Source organism: the organism of the source record quoted next, unplaced genomic scaffold, assembly GCF_019419815.1.
Source record: "Pyrus x bretschneideri cultivar Hongxiangsu unplaced genomic scaffold, Pyrus_bretschneideri_v1 Contig24, whole genome shotgun sequence".
In the NCBI taxonomy this organism is placed as follows: Eukaryota; Viridiplantae; Streptophyta; class Magnoliopsida; order Rosales; family Rosaceae; genus Pyrus; species Pyrus x bretschneideri.
The window spans coordinates 402230-423301 of record NW_025999546.1 but is presented as its reverse complement, the minus strand read 5'-3'; the positions used below and the strand labels follow the sequence as shown (position 1 = coordinate 423301).

The 21072-nt window shown below is 37.5% G+C and overlaps 4 protein-coding genes across 6 annotated transcripts; 1 reads left to right on the top strand and 3 right to left on the bottom strand.

Moving 5' to 3' along the window:
* The first annotated feature begins 405 nt into the window (after positions 1 to 405).
* Positions 406 to 5991, top strand: LOC103937350 (pentatricopeptide repeat-containing protein At5g01110). 3 transcript variants are annotated; one of them, XM_048586351.1, is made up of 5 exons: positions 406 to 672; positions 1077 to 3620; positions 4394 to 4482; positions 4649 to 4805; positions 5379 to 5991. In XM_048586351.1, the coding sequence occupies exon 2, from the start codon at positions 1334 to 1336 to the stop codon at positions 3599 to 3601; it is 2268 nt and encodes a 755-aa protein (XP_048442308.1). In that variant the 5' UTR covers positions 406 to 672; positions 1077 to 1333; the 3' UTR covers positions 3602 to 3620; positions 4394 to 4482; positions 4649 to 4805; positions 5379 to 5991. The 3 variants fall into 3 exon arrangements, with proteins under 3 accessions (XP_048442308.1, XP_009345567.2, XP_048442307.1); XM_009347292.3 differs by lacking the exon at positions 4649 to 4805; XM_048586350.1 differs by having other exon boundaries at positions 4394 to 4805.
* Positions 5992 to 6049: 58 nt separating this feature from the next.
* LOC103951740 (aspartic proteinase CDR1-like) lies at positions 6050 to 7658 on the bottom strand. Its single transcript, XM_009363187.3, has one exon. It carries the CDS (start codon positions 7422 to 7424, stop codon positions 6051 to 6053), a length of 1374 nt encoding a protein of 457 aa, XP_009361462.2. The 5' UTR covers positions 7425 to 7658; the 3' UTR covers position 6050.
* Positions 7659 to 9156: 1498 nt separating this feature from the next.
* LOC103937363 (aspartic proteinase CDR1-like) lies at positions 9157 to 12676 on the bottom strand. Its single transcript, XM_048586471.1, has 4 exons — positions 12608 to 12676; positions 11936 to 12158; positions 11712 to 11820; positions 9157 to 10321 (listed from the first exon to the last, which is right to left on the bottom strand). The coding sequence occupies exons 1-4, from the start codon at positions 12674 to 12676 to the stop codon at positions 9157 to 9159; spliced, it is 1566 nt and encodes a 521-aa protein (XP_048442428.1).
* Positions 12677 to 15194: 2518 nt separating this feature from the next.
* On the bottom strand, positions 15195 to 20745 carry LOC103937351 (AUGMIN subunit 7). Its single transcript, XM_009347295.3, has 9 exons — positions 20399 to 20745; positions 20241 to 20317; positions 19418 to 19479; positions 18958 to 19049; positions 18697 to 18822; positions 18298 to 18388; positions 17507 to 17614; positions 16986 to 17084; positions 15195 to 15564 (listed from the first exon to the last, which is right to left on the bottom strand). The coding sequence occupies exons 1-9, from the start codon at positions 20530 to 20532 to the stop codon at positions 15367 to 15369; spliced, it is 987 nt and encodes a 328-aa protein (XP_009345570.1). The 5' UTR covers positions 20533 to 20745; the 3' UTR covers positions 15195 to 15366.
* Positions 20746 to 21072: the final 327 nt, after the last annotated feature.

Here is a 21072-nt window from a genome sequence, read left to right as displayed (position 1 = left end):
GATTCGAATGAGAAGGTTGCTAGCATTCTTATATTGTATTTGGTTTGATTTCCAATGTAGTTCTGCCGAGTTGCTGGAACTCTGGAAATAACAGAATTCACCACGGTAAAATCTTAGCCATCCAAGTATCATAAACATACATCAACCCTGAACAAAGCTTCATGAATAAAAAAAATGTAGTCCATTCATAAATTCCAACAAGCTTTCATCAACACAACTCAACCCAAGTCAACAATACAACTCCAACTCAACCGATATTATCTAGACTAATAGAGAGATGATATGCTTAGTCTCACAATAAATTCACAATAATTTAGTTTAAATTTACTGTTAGACGAGAATCAATCATAAGTTTATAAGAAATGGAAAAATACATCTACCCTGTGTCGGTTTAAGTAAAAACCCCTCTGCACTCTCCATCTGTCAACCTCTCTGTCTGGAATTCTCTCCCGCCTCTCTCTCTCTCAACGTCGTAACCACCGGAATCCGCCATTCACAGCCACCAGAATCCTCCCATTCTTCTCAACCTCTCATCTGAACTCATCCTCTTCTTCTTCCACTGAAGGTTTCTATCGAAGCTCGAACTCAAACCCATCGCTCGCTGCTCTCACTTCCTGTCGCCGCTGTTGGACTTGGTCCGTCCGATCACCGAGGCAATCTTCAGACTTCATGGTTATTTTTCTTCTACTTTCCGTGATTCTTAAAATTTTAGGAACAAGATTTTGCCGGAATATCTTGCAACTGACTATGTGCCATTACTGTAAATTTTGCTGAAATATCTTAAAATTTTAGGAACAAGCATGGAAATTTTGATTAAATAATTGTACCCTTAGCCTTTTGTTAATCTGGATTATCATTTTTGTTGAATTAATCATCTGTTCAAATTCTTTCTGCCCATATTCGGAGATTCTCGTTGCAATCCAATGTCTGTTGGATTGTTTTCTATTACATTTGGATTATGCAATTTCGATATTCTAATAACTGCTATTCTCATTTTTCCTTTGTTATTTCACAAATAAGTATTTTCATTCTCTAGTTTTGTTTCGATATTGATGACTGCTTTTTTCTTTTTTCAGGATCAACCTGCCAGAAATGAGAATATAATTCAATGAGACCAGACCATACTTAAAGTTTCGGTATACGGTCAGTCTATTTAAGGTCCAAGTTTACAGTTTTCAGTTTCCGGTTCATCTTTATGGCCTACAAACTGTTTGGTACTGGTTCTTGGTTTGGGACCTAACCCAGTCAAACTGGAATGAACTTTTAATCGGTAGACAGGCCCTTTTAACCCCCAAGCATCCCTCATCCTTTTGAATTCTAAGTTCATTCTTCAATGGCTATAACTATAGTTTCAAATATGCAAACCCAACGGCTAATTTTAAGAAATGTAGCTCCCAGAACCCTCACAACCTTCACAAAACCAACTAAGTACTCACTCTTTAACTCTCATAGACCTCATTCTTTTGCTTATTGTCCACCAAATGACCTGGAACTTGGTCTTAAAAGTATGCAATCCCAAGAACTTTGTAGTAGTACAAGCCAAGAACCGTTTTCGTCAGCGTCTCTATCAGATTCTCTTTTGGTGGAAAAGATTTTATTAGGTTTGAAGCAAGGCACCCTCACTTCCTTGCGCGGTTTTCAGTTAAACCCATTTCTTATTGCTGAAGTTCTTTCTCGCTGCCGTGAAAATTTGCAACTGGGTCTGAATTTTGTTGATTTGATTCTGTTAAATAGCCCTAATTTTAAACATTCGTCAGAGTCTTTGAGTGCAATGATTCACATGTTGGTGCGTGGTCGAAGGGTGTCAGATGCACAACCTCTGATTCTTAGAATGGTTAGAAAGAGTGGCATTTCGCGTGTTGGAGTGGCAGACTCTTTGGTTTCAACTTATAGCAGTTGCGGCTCAAGTTCTTTGGTCTTTGATCTGTTTGTTAGAACGTATGTGCAGGCTAAGAAGTTGAGAGAAGGATTTGAGGCGTTTCAGGTGTTTAGAAGAAAGGGATTTTGTGTTTCGATAAATGCTTGCAATAGTCTTCTTGGTGGGCTTGTGAAAGTCGGGTGGATTGATTTGGCATGGGTGGTATATGGGGAAGTTGTTAGCAGTGGGATTCAGTTAAACGTTTATACACTAAATATAATGGTTAATGCCTTATGCAAAGCTCGCAAAATTGAGAGCGTTAAATTCTTCTTATCAGATATGGAAGAGAAGGGGGTGTTTTCAGATATTGTGACGTATAATACACTAATCAATGCCTATTGTCGCGAAGGGCTTCTAGAAGAAGCTTTTCAGTTAAAAAACTCTATGTCTTCTAAGGGGTTGAAACCTGAGCTTTTCACGTACAATGCTATCATGAATGGTTTGTGTAAAGTAGGAAATTATGCAAGAGCAAAGGAAATGTTGTATGAAATGTTGCAAGGTGGATTGAATCCTGATACTACTACTTATAATACAATGCTTTTTGAGAGCTGTAGAAAAGGTGATTTTTTAGAGGCTGAAGAAATTTTCCATGAAATGTCACAGAGAGGTGTTGTTCCTGATATAGTTAGTTTCAGTTCCCTTATTGGGGTTTTTTCGAGGAACAAAAATATTGATCGTGCGTTGCTATATTTTAGAGATATGAAAAGGGCAGGCTTGGTTCCAGATAATGTGATCTACACTATTCTTATAGATGGATATTGTAGAAAGGGAATGATGTTAGAGGCTTTGAAGCTGCGTGATGAAATGCTTGAGCAAGGTTGCACTATTGATGTGGTAACATTCAATACAATTTTAAACGGACTGTGTCGAGAGAAAATGCTTTCTGATGCAGATGAGCTTTTCAATGAAATGTTGGAAAGGGGTGTCATTCCTGATTTTTATACTTTCACAACGCTCATTCATGGCTATTGCAAGCACGGGAATATGACTAAATCTCTCAATCTGTTTGATGCAATGACTAGTGGAAATATTAAGCCTGATATTGTCACATACAACACATTGTTTGATGGCTTCTGCAAACTAGGTGAAATGGATAAAGCTAAGGAGTTATGGTGTGACATGGTTTCAAGAAGGATATTACCCAATCACATTTCATATGGCATCCTAATCAATGGATTTTGTAGCGTGGGGAACGTGCATGAGGCGTTTAGGTTGTGGGACCAGATGATTGAAGAAGGCATCAAACCCACTCTCGTTACTTGTAACACTGTCATTAAAGGTTATTGCCGCTCTGGTGACACAACAAAGGCGGATGAGTTCTTAGGCAAAATGATTTCAAAAGGAGTTGTTCCTGACAGTATTACTTACAACACTTTGATTAACGGATATGTAAAAGAAGAGAATCTGAACAAAGCATTTTCCTCAGTTCAGGAGATGGAAAAGCAAGGGATACTGTCGGATCAGTTTACATACAATATAATTCTAAATGGGTTCTGTAGGCAAGGTAGAATGCACGAAGCCGAGCTAGTATTGCGGAAGATGATTGAGAGAGGTGTAAAACCTGATAGATCCACTTATACGTCATTGATAAATGGACATGTGACCCAGGACAATTTGAAGGAGGCATTTCGGTTCCATGATGAGATGCTTCAAAGGGGATTTGTGCCGGATGATGAATTCTAGTTTGCTCTTGCAGCTGAAGGTTGGATATTCTCTTAAATCTCATTGCGCTCTTCATTTTAATTAGCTACCTCTAAAATGTTGTGACCTAATGATCTTATGTTTATATTTTACATACAGGGACTTGAATTCATTACTTTACATACCTTGTCTTGTATTTTGTTATCATAATGTGAGATTACAATTTCTTAAATAATGCATATACAGGTCTATTCTGTCATACACCATATTGAATGTAGTGAGATGATGCTTACTCATCTTATATTTGTTTTCATCATCTTTTAAATAGCCATTATAGGATTTTTATGCTTTTCTACGTTTAGTACTTCGGCTGCAGTCACATGAGGGAATTTATTTATGAGAGGATTTCACTTTTGGATGGGATTTATAGTGAATATATCCTGTGAGTCATCATCATATATTACTCTGTCGTGAATCAATAGGAAATAATCAAAATTGAAATACCAAGCAATTCTAGTCACTATGATTTGAAGTTCATATCGATTAATTATGTACCCTACTCTCCTGCTTTAACCTCATTGAGTATAGCTATGAATCTATGACTGATTCATAACTATATTTTGTTGTTTTTTTTTTTTACTTCTCAATTTTGCATTTTTGGAGTTTGTTCAGACAGTTTTTAATGTTTTTATTAATTAATTAATGAACAGGAAAAGAAAATTACTTTGTATCAGTGGCATATTTGGATAATTAATATCAACATACTTCTTTCGAAGAACTTAATCACATGTTTTTCATGCTATTATAGAGAAGAATTAATTCTATTCCTTGTAGATATTTACTTGAGGAGATGAAGAAACCTTCTTCCTTCAATGTAAGTCCATCTTTCAGTAGTACGTACAGTGATCACTAGAAGACATATTGTAAGTTCCTTTTCTTCTTCTGCTGTATTTACATTAGCTGTTGTTGGAGCTTTCTGTTCTCACTTATTTAGTTAAAAATTGTGAGCATTTTGTGCTTTTTACTTTGCAAAGCATAAATATCGTTGGTCTCTGAAGTTCGAAAATTTGATTTGTTGTCATCAATTAGGCTTGGTCCAGTCGTCTTTCACTTACCCCTTGGTGAAAAGTTCGAAGTGGAGGGAAAATTTCCCATCACCATAAAAGAAAGAAAAAGTAGAGCAAAAGTGTCCCCTTATCTGCTACAGCGGCAATTGCTTTATAAAGATTTTGTGATGAAGAAACAAGTAACTAAATGTTTAATTCTGTTGTCTTTAAAATTTCTTCAATTGCACTAGAAGCTTTCTTGGAATTCTTTGCCTCCTTGTAATACTTGTCAATCATTACAGCTATTCTAAGGCATTAAATGCTTTCTTCACGGTGGACATTTGTACCTCCACTACTCATCTCAAAATACTTGCAGTACATTTCTTCTAAATCCAGTAAAGAGTCCTTCAATCCACCATTCTCTATATGTGCTTCTGAAAGAAACTTTTTCAAGGGTTTGACGAGCCCATTGCTCTCCAGGAATGGAGGCACAAAGTGGAGGGTTTGATTATTGGATGTGGTTATAGATAAATATGGTTTTAGTTTTAATAAAATCCTGTCTCTAACGGTAATTGTACAATAGGACAGAAAAGACGATTCACATATATGGTTTAAGTTGGGTGTAGACTGTACAGTGAGATGACATGGGTTCAAATAAAATTGGTTGCAGGGTTTACATGATTTTCCTAGAACAATATTCGCTTTCTGCAATTTCAGTTTCTTTTTTATGCTCTCCTTTTGTGTCATAAACAGTATGAATGGCTTTCCCACAGATTCCAGGAATGGAGCCAGATTCAGTCCGGTGAGATCAGAGAGTTGAAGCAGGTTGGATGACCACTCTAGCATATTCGAGAACCTCTGTTGCAGGGAAGACTGGAGAGGCTGGACTCACTGCCCAGTGCTGTAAGGTTATAATTCGTGAACTCCAACCTTATCTCGCTCTTTTGGATGACTAACGAGCCATCTCAAAAAAACAGAGACTAATTACACTGAGTGATGATTTTTGAGGAATACCAAAAGCAAAAGAAAAATTGCACATCTGAAAAATAAGGTGTGACTGGCCAGATGAAGCCAGTACGAATGTGTGCCCTCATCAGTCATCAGTCATCACAGTGTGCTGCAAAAATGGCACCCTGCAATAATTTGGGAGGAAAGGCCGGGGGTGCCATCTACAGGCTTTTGTAATGTTGGTATCGGCAGCTGTTTTCGGAATTTGATGTGACGGGTTGTGAAAAATTCCAAGTAATATCGATCGGTTTTACAAATCCATTGAGAACAAAAATTGTGAATCTTCAAGTTTTCTACTATTTATTTTCATCAAATCCCTTGTAAATTAGAACAATGCTCAAAAAATTCCATTATATATGATCACTCTTATTATTATTATTCTTTGGCATCAGGTACCATGGCAAATAAATATGGAAAACAAAATCCATGGCAATTCTTTACCCAGTACCGCAATCGGTTGCCTTGAAGGATAATGTCCTTTCTTGCAGGTCAAATCCTACCAAGAAGTTCATTTGTGCCACATTCCCATAGGTCCCCACATCGTTGGTCGGGGAAAATGCAAGACACACAACATCTTGCCTAACCCTAACGAAAGTGTTGACGGATTTTAACTTCACGTCTGCACCACGGAAATGGACTGTAACAATGGGAGCGTCGATTTCCGGTTTAGTCTTGTAACAGAGCAGTAGAATGCCGGTTGGATCTTTCGTCACCTCCAGATGAATTGCCTTTCTAATTGCCGATTCGAAACTTTCATAAAGCTGTGTAGGCAAAGCTGTTATAGTAGTCCCGGAGTCTATGATCATGTTGCCCTTAAAACTTTGAGGACTGGAAACTTCAAGCTTAATATAGTCGTCTCCGACGCTGATGCCTTGAAGCTCAAGGTAGTAATAGGTTTGCGAACCGTTCGACAGGACAGGAGTTGAGACCACATCACGGCCTGAAACTTTACCACCAAAGTACATCTTGCTTGGGATTTCACTTTGACTACTTTGCTTAGAGTGCAAGTTTGAACGAAATTGTAGTTCGTAACTCGGCACCAAGCAGTAGGAGAAAGATTTCCTACCAACCACTTTTCCGATTTGGGATATAAGCGACACAGCTCCGCTTCCAAGTCCGACTATGCCTGTCTCAGTCCCGCTGAAGATTCCTCCGTTGTGGTGTCCACATCCAAATATAGTGTTGGGGATTGATACGGCGGCCTTGCCTGCAGTTCTGGAAGCCAATGTAACAGTGTCCACGGACAGATTTCCAGAGGTGTAGGAATTGTCCCCATACGTATAATTGTAATAGCAAAACTTATCGTTTGAGCAAGTGCCTTCACCTAGCAAATGGCATTGTTTGGACAAACAAGAAAGGGGCTCATATGTTGAAGAAGAATTGGGATCAAAGATGGGGATTTTTTGCTTGAAACAATCCTTACACGGCTTGCATTGCGTCCATGTAAGATCGCTGCCGGTGTCCACAATGCCAATCAAAGTTTTGGGCGGTGTCCCAATCGATATGTTCACCAAATACTCTCCTGCAACATAGATTAAATGGGCTTTCGCTGTAGGACTCGTAGCGCGTAGTCCTGAACCTTTTCTGCCGAAATGGTTGGTCACACGGTAATGCGAGCGTTGCAAGGCATTGCTTAAGCGTTGCCAATGAGACTCCGCCGGATTGTACAACGGAGATGATGGCGAATCGCGGTGGATCAGTTCGAGGCTGAAGCCGATTCCGTGGTGATGGTCATCATCTTCTGTGAGCGAGAGAAATGGGAGGAAAATAATGGCAAATGCAATGGTGAAAAGTGAGTGAATAGCTTCCATGAGAAAGATGAAGACAACACTTTGAACATATAACAAAAGAGTCTCTGCAATGGTATTTTATATAATTGGTGGCGGAACCAGAATGATTCTTTTCCAAATGAGAGTCTCAAAAGACTAAAAATATCAGAGCACATCTGGTTGGATTTGGTTATTCATTAAATCATGGTTGGACCTGAGAGAGTCAAAAACTGTTTCTAGAAAGTGGAATGGTTTGACTATATTTTCTTATGAGTAAGTTTGACATAGCATCAAATTTAATGCTTTGTGGGAATTATGATTTGAATTTATAGTTTGTTTCCTCTTTTGTCTAATTCCTCGGTTTGAGTTGTTTCTACCAGAAATTAGAGGGTGGTATTTCATTGAATTTCACAAATAATTAGAGGTTGTTAATTAGGTAAATAAGTTTTAGTGATCAAGAAATTTATCTAGAGTAAATTTGCATCATGAAACAAACTATAGTAAACCCTTATACGGCTACCAGAAACATTGTCATGTCCCTACAAAACGTCATCAATACAAATCTAGTACAAAAACAAGATAAACACAACAAACTTAAAACGCGATAAACACATCACGTTTGAGTTTTAAACGTACGTGCAAATGACGTACGTGCTGGTGTCCCTTTCTATTTGTTGGCACAAAATTCCAACAAACCTTCTTTCTTTGCACAAAAGATAAGATCCAGCAAACCTTCTAGTTTCTTGGTTGGTCTGTCTCAAGGACAGCTCAATTGACATATATATATATATATATATATATATATATATATAGATGTTCTAAATTAATTGCGCTTTGGAAAAGGTTTTTCTTTGTCGAAATGTTTTAAGTAAAACGATAGCAGTGTTAGAAAAATATAAACTTAATAAAGGACATTATGTATTAAATTTTATTGGATTCTCGTGCTAAAACAAGGTCAACTTAGCTAATCTAATATAGCCATCATATTGATGGATCTGTGGCATGACAAGCACGAGAAGCAGCTAAGAAATACAACCAAAGGAACTACAGAGAGTACTTGTGGCTGTCGGGTCGAAACGTTTGGTTCAAACCAATGAAAGGAACTACGAAGAGCATTGGTCAACCGCTGTGATTGAGTTAGAGATCAAGGTTGTAGAAGGGAGATTTTGGTGATTGAGTTCAATACTAAGACCAAATATAAAAAATATAATAAATAAAAAATAATAATAAAAACAAAAACAAAACAAAACAAGACAAAAAACAAGAGATACGCAAAACAAATCATGAATTTTATTAGGCTTTAGGGTTTGGGGTTTAGTGATAGCCATTTTTACTGAAATCCTCAGCTGATGAATTGAACCAAAAAACGAATGATCGGATTAATGAGTAATGGTAAAAGTCAATGCTTTCGTAAAAAGTGCAACTGTGTAAGTTTCTTGTAGGCAAGATTTTTAAATTTTAATACTATTTGCAAATGATGAAGATTTAATTAGTTGATTAGAAACCCTAAAAACGTCTCTAATCAAATAAATCCTTATCATTAACTGGAAAATAAAATAGTTCTAGTGAAACTGCAGTTAGCTAATCTTCAACTTTTGAATTCAAATGAAAATGGTGAGCTAGCAAAGAGAATTAAAAATGGAAAGTAGAATATAAAAAAACAAATTATTATTCGATTAATTATTTATCACAAAGCAACAACAATGAGAAGCCTAAAGTACATTAAATAGAAAATCACCAAATATAAAACACAGATTACAAGCAATAGGGACTTTTACTGCTGCTTGGTGCAGTCAGTTGGCTTGAAGGAAACAGTCCCCTCCTTAGTATCATATCCGACCAAGAAGTTCATCTGTGACAGGTTCCCAAAGATTAAAACACTTGGAGAAGAACCGAAAGCAAAGCACACAGCCTCCTCACTGACCCTAATAAAGGTGTTAGTCGGAGGCAACTTCAAATCGCCACCGCTGAAATGCACAGTGATGGTTGGTGGCTTGAAATCATCAGAACTGGATTCACTAATCTTGTAGCAAAGATTCAAAGGAACGCCGGGGAGTCGCACATGTTCCAAACTACCAACGGCTTTATCAACTTCTGCTTCCAAATCCGAGTACACCGATGGTGGAAGTATGGTCAATGTGGTGCCAGAATCGATAATAATGTTGCCTTCACCTGAGGAGACAGCTGATGACGAAGAAGGAATTCTTGTGTTACCAACACTTATACCTTCCAAGGTCAAGAAGTAGAAGGTTTTAGGATCTTGGCCCTGGACTATAGGAGTGGACACAACTCCAGCGCCTGTAACGACAGCGTTACTACCAAAATTCAACTTGCTTGTGGTTTCGGAACCCAATGGGACCAAGCAATGGGAGAATTTTCCACCAATAGAAGAACCCAATTGGGTAATTAGGGACTCTGAGCCACCTCCAAGGCCTACTATGCCGGACGCGCTACCTCTACCAGCGGTAAATTTATTGTCAAACCCACATCCAATTAGGGTTTCTGGGAATGCTATATTTCTGCCAGTGGTGGATTCTAGGGTTAGGGTTTCTCTGGCAAAATCTCCATAGCTGTATGATTGGTCTCCATAGGTGACTTCGTATTGGCAGTTACTAGAACTCTCACTAGAGCAAGTACCATTTAGAGAGTTACATTGGCTTGAAGAGCAAGAAAGGGCTTTGTAGGTTGAGGATTTTTTGGGTTCAAAAACAGGATCTTTTTGTTTGTAACAACTTACGCAAGGGTTGCATTGGGTCCAAATTAGATCACTACCTGTGTCAGCAATTCCTTTGATTGGAAAGGGCGGTGTTCCGATTGATAACTCCAAGAGGTACTCGCCATTATCGCTGGTGATAGTGGCCTCAGCTTGGTTAAGACCAGCCTGCTGAGAGAAGTGAAGAAGCTGTTGGGTTGAAGTGATTGATTCGGTTAATGGAACGCTGAAAGGCGTTGCGCAGGCGCTCAGCTGGGGTTAGTGAATGGTTGTAGAAAGGAGATTTTGGTGAGTCACGGTGAATGAGGTCCACACTGAAGCCACCATTGAGAGCTGAGACGAAAGAGAAACTAGAGGCGCAAAGAATAAAAAGCAATGTTGTTGTTGACAATGAAACGAAGGCGAGAGAATGATAAGCTGCCATGGCTAGAAAAGATTAGTATGTGAGGAAGACATTGGGATTATGGTGTGTATTTATAGGTAGAGAGGAGCCTAAACTATGTGATTCAAAGAGGGAATCCGGGATTTGCTCTTACGACAACCGTGAATTCGATATCCAATTGTACGATAATTTGTTGCCTAGATTGACGTTTGTTTCCTTTTTCTTGGATTCTCAGTGATTCTTCCATCAACATATGAATATAGCAAGATTCTCTCTCCTTCAAATATCCTTATGCTCTGGTCCCTTATTTGAAGGTGTTGACTTCTTTGTGGAAAGAAAGAAAAAAGGGGAAAGTGAAAGAGTAGGAGAATCAAGACGTGGAGATATAGAGGGAATGGAATTCTAATCCTATATAAATATTCAAGTTGACTTATCAAATGATTAATTAACGAGTAGGGGATTTTGCATGGATTTGTCCCAAGATTACTGCTTGCTTCGTGATGAGTCAATGCATGTGTAAGTTTCTCTTTATTATATTAATGGTAATTAGTCTGATTTTGAAGATTAGGAGAAATGATTAGATACCTTTATTTTATTTCTTTACCTTTATATAGGAAAAGAAAATTTTGAGTGGATTTGTCATATAAATTGTGAAGGGATCAATCGATCGGCCCAATGCAATAGTCAACGCGTATGGGATTCTGCATGAATAATTATATGAAATTGTTATTAGCAATTCAAAAATCTCATTCTACATTCTAAACTTTTTACATTAGGAAAGAAAAATACAGGAGTGTAGAATGATATTTTTGGAGTGCTAATAACACTTCCCTAATTATATTTCTGATCAGTGGTTTCCTTATAATTAAAAAAAAAAGAAATAAAAACCGCTTTACTAAATTTATGGAGTAGGATTTTCTCCCCTTTAAGATCTCGTTTGATATTGTTTTTTTCACTCAAAATTGCTTCACTTTAAGAAGTAAAACAGTGTTTGATAGAAGTAAAATATCCTACTTATTTTAAAACAATGACCTCCATACAACAACTTTTAAAAGCAGCATGTATGTTGCTTTTAAAAGCTTCTTTGATAAAAAACAAAATTGAGCCTTTAATTAATATTTTTAATTTTGTAATACCTCATTAATTTTTTTAAAATGACATAATTTGCCTTCCACATACATTTTATCCTTAGAAAATAAAGTGACCGCTACGATCGACCACTATAAATACTAACCTTATACCACCTATGCCATTACCACCACCATTGTTGCCACCACCGCAACTGCCATCAGTGACTGCCACTACCACCATTGTTGCCATCACCGCCACCATCACCACCATAACTGCAATCACCACCATTGCCACCACTGCGACCACTAGCATTACCACCGCCCCTACCACCATTGTTACTTCTACACCCCAACAACCATATGCCCACTATTAGCACCACCACCATACCTCCACCATAATCACAATCGCCACCATTGCCACCACAACCACAACTACCACTATTGACGCTACCACCACCCCTAGCACCATTGTTACCTCTACACCCATAACCACCACATCCCACTATTAACACCGACCACCATACCTCCACATTGCTACTACCATCACCACCACCGCAACCAACACCACCATTACCACCATTTTTCCCACAACTGTTATGGTCTCCTCTCTCCTACTACTATTGTCATTGTATACAATTATATTACTTTTATGTATTAAAATTTACCAAATGCTTTTACATTGTTTTTCTTATTCACAACACTTTTAAAATACAGTTAACCAAACACTCAACTGCTTTATTTTATAGTTGATTATTCTTAAAGTACAGCAAAAGCAATTTTTTTGAAAAAACACAGCAATGCCAAACTAGCCCTAATAAATCCTTTATTCTTTGCTCCCTTCCATTCTCACTTTCCATTTTGTCTTTCTCTCTCTATAAAGAACTCAACATAAGATGTTGACGTGGCTTAATTGTGACTGATTAAATAAGAAGGGATAGGAAGGGAGAGAATCTTACTCCCAAGTTTCCAAGGGTGGAGTAAGGCAAATCAAAATATGCGTCCGTCAGAAATCCAACCATGAACTCAATAGCTCCGATCAAATTAAGCTGCTTAAACAAACCAGTGCTACCACATCCTGCTGTACCCAGTAAGGTAGGCAAAGTCTACAAACTTCGCTGAGATCGACCATACCATAAGTAATCACCCTTCCAAGAGGAAACAATATCTAATCCTATATATTCACTTAAATTCTCCCAATTTGATACAAATTTCATATTCTGAAGGGTCTCTCACTCGACTAGTATACTCACCCTCATCTAGGGCATAACTTTAGTAACACATATAGCACAATCTACACATACTCTTTGCTTATTATCTTGCCCACTGCTTAAGTCTTAATATTGCTTACTAACTTAACCTTTGGAGGCCATTTGGCCAGTATCACATCGATGCCCAAGGTCCGATTATGGTTGTTTGGTTTCTTCTAGGTGGTCAGACGTGCGTAGTTCCTCCGTCAATGGTGATGTGAGAATTTGATTCCAACAGTCTTTAAATTAAATTCAATAGACCTAACATTAGCAGCCTGCCCTAACCCTGGCGATGATAACCCTTCCCCTCTTCTATATCTCCACCTCCCTTTATCTTCCTCATCCAAGTAGATTAAATCACATTTTTGGGGCTATATTCATTTGATGTATCAATTTTGTTAAGGTTTTTGTTAATAAATAAAAAAAAATATTATGAAGCATCAACCTGCAGCCGCACTAGCCTACTCGTACCATCGAATCATCCACACTACACCAACATTGTTCTTCCACTGCACCTCTGCACATCTGCACCCCTGCACCACTCGCAAGACCCACGAGATCCCAACCCACAATCTGCTTGACTGAAACCCACTTGCTTATTCCCCACCACCACCGCGATTTGACCCACCACCAATCACTAGACTATCACCATCTGTCACCCGCTTGAAAGTCACGGAAGTCGCCGCTGCACCCCCGGACCAAGATCCTATCTTCATGAAATAACAGCAGCACAACCTGATGCCAAACTCGGTTTACCGCCACGAGTTCCATACCATTTTCGTCATTTCGTAGAATTTTTTGGTTGTTTGTACACGTGGCACAAATTTGACATCATATAAGTAAATATGGGGACCTATAGGCTATAGGGGACAACCCATCATTTAATGGTCAAATTAACAGATTAACTAATGAAGCTATGACATTGTAACAAGTTCGTAAGTTTACGTAGAGAAAATTGTAGCACCTCAACTTTAACCCAATTGGAGCAAATGTCCATTAACCCATCAAAACATACAGCTATGGTTCATTTTGTCAACTTCTTCAGAATTCCTTCCAACAAAACTCGTTTTGATGGATATGATGAAGTTGACAAAAGAAACCATAGAAGTACGTTTTAATGAGTTATGTGACCATTACTCTAATTGGATTAAAGTTGAGGGATAATTACTCCAATTGGATTACACTTAAGGGTCATTGCTCCAATTCAATTAAAATTAAGGGTCCATTGCTACAATTCTTCTCATTTGGTTTTCCATATCTGTCCCTTGATTGAGCCTCACGTGTGTGACACGTAACTCATTTTAACTGAAGTTCTAACGGAGTTGACAAAAAAGACCATAATTGCACATGTTAATGAGTTAAAGGGATCAATGATCGCAAATTTTTAGTTGAGGACCATTAATACAGTTGGGTTAAAGTTGAAAGACCATTACTATAATTTCCTCGTTTATGTATGACATCATAATGTTCAAAATATGAGGTATGAATTTGTTATGTGGGCTAAAGTTAATTTGATAAAATATAATTTAATTACAAAGTTGATTATTATTTAGTCAGACTGACCAGATTATTAGTTTATGATCGGTTTGGTAAGGTTGTCATAATCTGGAGTCTCGACCAAATGCTACCTGGGAAAAGTTGTTTATGAAGGAAAATTAGCTTTGCCAACAGGTATCATAACTTTCACAATTACTAGTAGGAAGTATTTTTGCTCACCATACACTTAATCATCTGCCACGTGTCATTTACCTAATTCTAATTAACTTTCACATTAAATGTTACTTTTTCAATTTTGTAAAAAATTAACCAAAGTTAAGTGAAATGACACACGTCAGATAATTAGGTGTATTGTGAGCATACAACATAATTTATGGTGGCAAACAAAAATGCTTTCAATTACCGTATGAAGTCTTGGTCATCAAAGGGAACTTTCTCAATTAACTTCTTTTTTACCATGCCTTAGCTAATCAAGTTTAAAGTAATCGTTTTCAAAACTTGTTATTATATTTGTTTATAGGAAGCGGATTAATGAAGGTTTCTAGTACATAAGTTACTTCTGTATTAATTTTTCGGAAAATGATAGGAAGACCATATTTTGTCGTAAAATCAAGTATATAATTGAATATGTTGATGCATTTTTTTTTTTTTTTTTTTTTTGGATTGAGTAAATGTGCAGGTTGAATACACTACAAGCCCCGCCCCAGCCTTCACAGACAAGTTGGTCGTGATGTACACTAAAAGGATATAACCGCAAGAGGAAGAAGTGCAAGATGACTATTTTGAAAACTAGATCCGCGTTAGCATCAATTGATTCCATAATTTTATGTCGAACCTTCTAAAACTAAACCTAGGGTTAAATCCTAAGAACTTAAAAAGAAAGGTCTAGTCATGTAGTCAGTCTGCAAGCCAAACGAACAAGGATGGGTGATATGAACACAGAATCAATATTACATTGTACTTCGCTTTCATTCGACATGAAGAAACAACATTTTCCAAGCATACATCTGCAGTCCCGAAAGAAGGGGAAGACACTGAATTCATGGCCCTCCCCACAACAATTACAACAATTTCATCATAAACTCACCTCCTCACCTTGCTCGCGAGCAATGGAAGCTGAGAGAATCCCAAGATCGCGATTTAGGAATGTCAATGCAGATTCACACTCAGAGATTATTCTTGTGACAGATGAGGGCTCGCCAGCAACTGAGTCAGACGATCCAACAGCAAGAGCTGCGTATGAGTCTCTAAGATTCCTCAAGTTCCCCAGGAACTGCAATAAATGTAAGAATTATAAGAAGAAAACACCTTGTTACAAAATTCATGGTCATACGAATGGTCTGGTTAAAATATGGTATTATTCAGTAATTTGAGCTACACTGCTCCATGCCCAAGTAATCCCACCTGGCATATTTAACTTCTAACCCAATTAGACCTACAGCAACACGAACACACTGACATACAAAAGGCAATGGGGGAAGTAATACCATGTTTGGGAGCAAGAGAGAATGGGAGAGAATCCCACCAGACAATTTTGGTTATGGTTCTCTCCTATTGTTCAGTTGAAGAACATGGATTTTCCTCGTCTGATGAAAAGAGAAGGGAAGCAAAGAAATCCAGAAATGTTTGAACTACACTACGTCCCTTTGCATAATGTACAAACATTTCGGTACCCATTTTGTTTTTTTAAGATCACAAGGTAAAAATAAATAACCAGACATTCAGTCTTCCCATTTTTTCTCCCCATGTTGGAGGATAATGCTTGACCGAGCTTGAGAAGAATGCTTTCCTAGCTTAAGGATATACTGCCTTTCCCCTTTCTTTCCTTCACTTTTTCTCCAAAACAAAAGGTAAAAGGTGAAGTCGACCAAGTGAGCACTGAGTACGTGCTACAAGAAAATGGCTACTCTTTTACTTAATTTTCCATGCTAACTTTACGGGCCACTATGGACGTTTGAACCAGGGACGGTCCGTGTAAACAAGTGGTGGATTAGCCACCACAGCATTTCCATATGGACAGCAAACACAAGGCATAAATGTGAAGGGAGAGAAGAGAAGGGACAGCATTAAATTTAGAAGATCAAGGCTTTCAGAATAAAAAGGCCAATGAAAAATGTGGGGATATGCAAAAGAACGTTCAATTGTTCACTCGGGCCAGCTTCAACTAAGGCCCATCATGCGTGCCCCACTGTGCTACCAAGATACTTATGTGTGATACTCCAAAAGAATAACCAAAGATCAAGATTACATGTAAAACCAAATGAACAATGATAAAAGACTATCCCCATGACACCGTCTGTAGAGAAGAAGCCAAATGTGGCATGTAGCGTACTTTGAACAATTTCAATCTAGACCCCTTCCAACCAACACACACCCTAGATACCTATGTTCATCACCTTAAATAAAAGAAAACACCTGTCCTTGTGACATTCAATAGTAAACGAAATTTAGTATAGATTGAATATTGATGAACTACAGTAGAGAGATACTTCACTGGTACATAATTACGTATAACAAGAAAATATGTCACTTTCTAGACAGGTAGTAACACCTGTTGAATTAGTAGAAAATGAGTTCCCCATGAGGTCTTAGTACTATATAAAAACCATCACTACAATAGCGGTATATGAACTAGTGAATTGGCATTCAGACTAATGTGCTATAAAAAAATGTATAGATTAGCAAAAGAGGTACCTTCAAAAGCATCTTGTATGCCTCCAACAATCGATTGGCAGCCGGCCCAAATCCATGGAGCTGGGGTACCTCCATCATATGTGTCCAAGGACGTATTTCCTACAAAAGGGACGACATTTCAAGGTTGCAGATAAGCATAGATACCTCATACACATGCACACAAAGCAAAGCAAAACAAATAACAAAAAGGTATTTTGGATTCAGGCACATCAATAAATGTCAATATTCCAACTGGAGTACTAGCTAAAGGGTGAACTTTTATACAAGCAAGGAGCTGAAACGGAAGCATAAATTTCTCCCACGCCAACCAAGCCAGATATGTGAATATGGAATCCACCAAAAAGCATAAAGTTCATCATGGTGCACATGCACCACCCGCGCCTCACTTTTTTTGGCAGATATAAAATTCTAAGTAACATGCCAAAATATTAAAAAGTGGTACAACAAACAGGAAAAGAAAAGAAAAAAAGGGACATCAGATTGTCAGAAGGCAGAGTATAAAAAGACAGAGCAGCTCCAACCTTAGTGTAAATCGTATTGAATGATTTTGCAGTTTCCAGAAAAGACTCTAAATGTGCACGCAATCTTGATTCCACCTCTGCATAATCCTCATCTGGGTTGTAAGCATGCTACATGCAATAGCACATAGAGTGAGAAAAAGAAGGAATTAACTGGGACAAGGAGAACTTTACAAATACATAAGATGTAGATTGACAACCCAAATTCGAGGGAGAACTCATTGCCAGAAGAAATATAGTTGATTTATAGGCATTGGGAAACATCATAAAAAACAGAAGAAAAAAAAATCCAAAATGCATACGACAATAAAGGAATGATAAAATACCATACTAAATTATATATATATTTTAAGAAGAACCCTACGAACATATAAATGAATCTTTCAGCAATCTTTGGCACTACAGAGGGCATTACTGTGCATCTGTTCTCTGCATATCAGCATGGGATAGGTGAAGCCCAAAGAGAAATGGAAAAGTAAGGAGGTGGTGTCTTTAGGTGTCAGAGGCAATCAGAGAAACTGAGAACTTTCATAAACACAATGATAGGGGGTAATGACAGTAGAATGGCTGTAAAAGAGAATCAGTAGTATACTTTTTTAAAAAGAAGAGTTTATTTTCTGGTTTAAGTTGGACGATTTAGTTATTATGCTGAAATAAACAATTGGCACAATTATATAGCACAAAGAGAGCTAGGTGAAGCTGATCAAATAGTTGAATAGTTCCAGGATACAAATCATAAGAAAATATAAGCAACTTTTGTAAAAGGCAAGAAGGTCTAAGTAAAGGAAGAGAACCTTTGAAGCCAAATCGTCAACCTTCTGTTGAAGACTTAAGAATATCTTTGATTGTTCTGAAAGCTTTTTCTCCAATTCAGAAACATCAGGCCTGCAAATGAACTTTGATTAAACAACAGGATGTTATTGTATCTAATGGAATAAGTTGTTCAAATTTACATGATGCGATCATCTCATTTAAGCATTTTATCCTAATTAATTGGGTTGGTTTTCAAAAAGGTTTCTTCTTTTTGACAAGAAAATTTCAGGGAAGCGGTTATTCTTTTTAATTCAGGGGAGTAGAAACAAAAATGAGGGCTTTTCTTTTTTTGTTAAAAAGTACAAGGATAGATTTTCAATGAAGCAATTATCTTTCATTGTGTTACTTCATGGGCAGTGTTGAAAAATAGATAGCCTTACAATGGATATATGGACTGAATCTGAACATCTGCAGGGAACAATTTGCACTCCTCGGAGAATATTTGAGCTTGTTTTTCAGCTATGGAATCAATTAGTTGTATGTCCTTTGCTACCTGCTCATCGGTACTGCAGAAATTACAGGTCTCAGCCTAAAATGATTTTCGAAATCAGAAAACAAATCACATGCTGTAGAAGATGTAAAAGTTATTTTATCAAACAATAACACCTTGCCAAGCCATGTAATACTTAGTACCATCCTACCTCCATTCTTGATTATCAGCATAAATACTCGCCTCCACAAGATCTACAATTAGACGAAGCATTTCAGTGCGATCTTCATAGCTTCCTCGCCCCTACAACAAAATTTATTTGCATTCAACAAAAGTGGAGAAAACTCACACAGTAAAGAGTTGCTACCCAAAGCACTTCAAATAAACAGCAATGAAAAAAGATTGACATTATTTACGGAGTATCAATTAATAAATTTTACTTAATGGAAACTCAACAGAAATATGAATATATTGATTCGACTCAGGATGCAATTGTCATAAAGATTGGTTGCCTAAGAAACCAACCAAACAATGACTTTCAAATGGGATATGAAATAAAAAGACAACACAAGTAAAAGTGCACTCAATTTGTAAAGCTTGCTAAAGAAAAAAAGAAATTTCCCATATCAGCAGAAAAAATACTCCTAAATCAACACAAATCCACAACTAACTTGGATGGCTTCTGTGTCAATAGTAGTCGTAATACCCAAAAACTTTGCAATCTCTGCCAAATCTGCAAAACAAAATAATATTTGTTATGAGAAACAATAAAAGAGAATATTGCATCAATGACCGAAAACAGGGAAAAAACAATCGTATATAATATCACATACTCAGAAACTTGGAATTTGGAAAGGAAAAAACAATCAACGCCAGATGGCTTTAGAAGAAGGATTAAACAAAAAGGAAGCAGCAAGAGAAGGATGATCCCCAAAGTTATCTTAAAAAGTCCCTAATGAGAGAATTTGGGTGCATACAGTACCAAGTTGGATAATTATAAATTCCCAAGCACAAGCAATATCCTATCCGTGCTTGCATCGTTAAGGTGACACTGAGTTGAGATTGTGCAATAATAGCTGCAGCAAGCATCCATCTTTTATATAGTAGGATTGATATGTATTCTTATCTTCGTACGCTAAATAGTCTTATTCTAGATTTGAGAGATTGGCGATTTTGCCATATCAGTTTGGCATGGCCATGTCGAACATATATGTAGTGCTGATACCAAAAGGTTGTTTTCTGTTAGTGTTCGGAAACTACTGCAGAAGTTCTTTGAAGTCATAACTTTTGTCAATCTTCATTATCATCACGAAAATTTAAGAAGTCTGCAGACGAGTTAAACAAAAATCACTGCCCACATTTTCGTTTATAATTAACATTACAACACATTAATAAACTTTAGATCAACGATACGATAAAATTCAAAAACCAATATAAAGTCTACATTTTCATCAAATTCTCAACAAATTCAGCATTCTACAAAAGACGGCTTACACTGGATTCGAGCGGTCTCTTCGTTGGCGTCCCCTTGAAGATTTTGTTGAGAGAATGGCGACTTGTCCCCCAACAAGCTGAAATCACACCACACAATCAGGGCAATCAAAATTGTTACACAGTGAGAACCAGAAAAGGTAACGACATGTGTGGTGTACCGGAAGAAGAGCCACTCGAGAAGGGCGTAGCGCTCCATGCCGGCGAAGAGGAGGGACTGAGCAGCCGCAGTGGCTCTAGGATAATTCAGCAGCGCCAGCTTCCTCTGTATCTCTTCCATTTGTCTTGCTGCCATTTTCGAATTCGAACACTAAATCAAACACTTGGACTGAGATCCGAAATCGTCACAAAAACTAAAAAATGTTTTGGTGAATTTTGAGGTTTTAGTTGGGGCGTTTGAATCAATCAACAATTTGAGATGTTAGCTTTTGATTTAATAAATTGCTTTTGAATTTTGTTTAAGGGGTTTTAGATCTAAGTCAAAAACATAGATGGTTTAATTAGCGAATGATGGGACTCTTCTTTTGCCACGGAATTCTCAGAACCAAAATGATTGGGGCAAGATAAACAAACTGAAAACACAATCATGAGGCCCAAAGCCCAATCTACTAAATCCACATGGGGAACGATTTCCAAACACTTAAGTTTTACATACTTTGTTAAGGCTCGTTTGGATGTACTTCTAAAATTACTGAAAGCGTTTTTAGAAAAAATATTTTTTGGTCCCAAAAGCACTTAAAGTGCTTCCTAGAAGAAGCATATAACTTGTGCTTCTTTCAAAAAGCATTTTAAGTGTTTTTTCATAATTTACTTGCATTTTTACTAAAAATTGGTT

What these genes read in the sequence shown, in the direction of transcription:
- LOC103951740 (XM_009363187.3), bottom strand. Translation starts at nt 7,424, where the DNA reads ATGGAAGCTATTCACTCACTTTTCACCATTGCATTTGCCATTATTTTC.
- LOC103937351 (XM_009347295.3), bottom strand. Translation starts at nt 20,532, where the DNA reads ATGGCAGCAAGACAAATGGAAGAGATACAGAGGAAGCTGGCGCTGCTG. An exon ending in AGAGACCGCTCGAATCCAGT is followed by an intron (nt 19,480 to 20,240) that starts GTAAGCCGTCTT and finishes TTTGTTTTGCAG; the next exon opens with ATTTGGCAGAGATTGCAAAG. An exon ending in GCTGATAATCAAGAATGGAG is followed by an intron (nt 18,823 to 18,957) that starts GTAGGATGGTAC and finishes TAATTTCTGCAG; the next exon opens with TACCGATGAGCAGGTAGCAA.
- LOC103937363 (XM_048586471.1), bottom strand. Translation starts at nt 12,676, where the DNA reads ATGGTCGATCTCAGCGAAGTTTGTAGACTTTGCCTACCTTACTGGGTA. An exon ending in AGCAGGATGTGGTAGCACTG is followed by an intron (nt 12,159 to 12,607) that starts GTTTGTTTAAGC and finishes CAATAGTAGTAG; the next exon opens with GAGAGAGGAGACCATAACAG. An exon ending in CGATTGTGATTATGGTGGAG is followed by an intron (nt 11,821 to 11,935) that starts GTATGGTGGTGG and finishes TGGTGATTGCAG; the next exon opens with TTATGGTGGTGATGGTGGCG.
- LOC103937350 (XM_009347292.3), top strand. Translation starts at nt 1,334, where the DNA reads ATGGCTATAACTATAGTTTCAAATATGCAAACCCAACGGCTAATTTTA.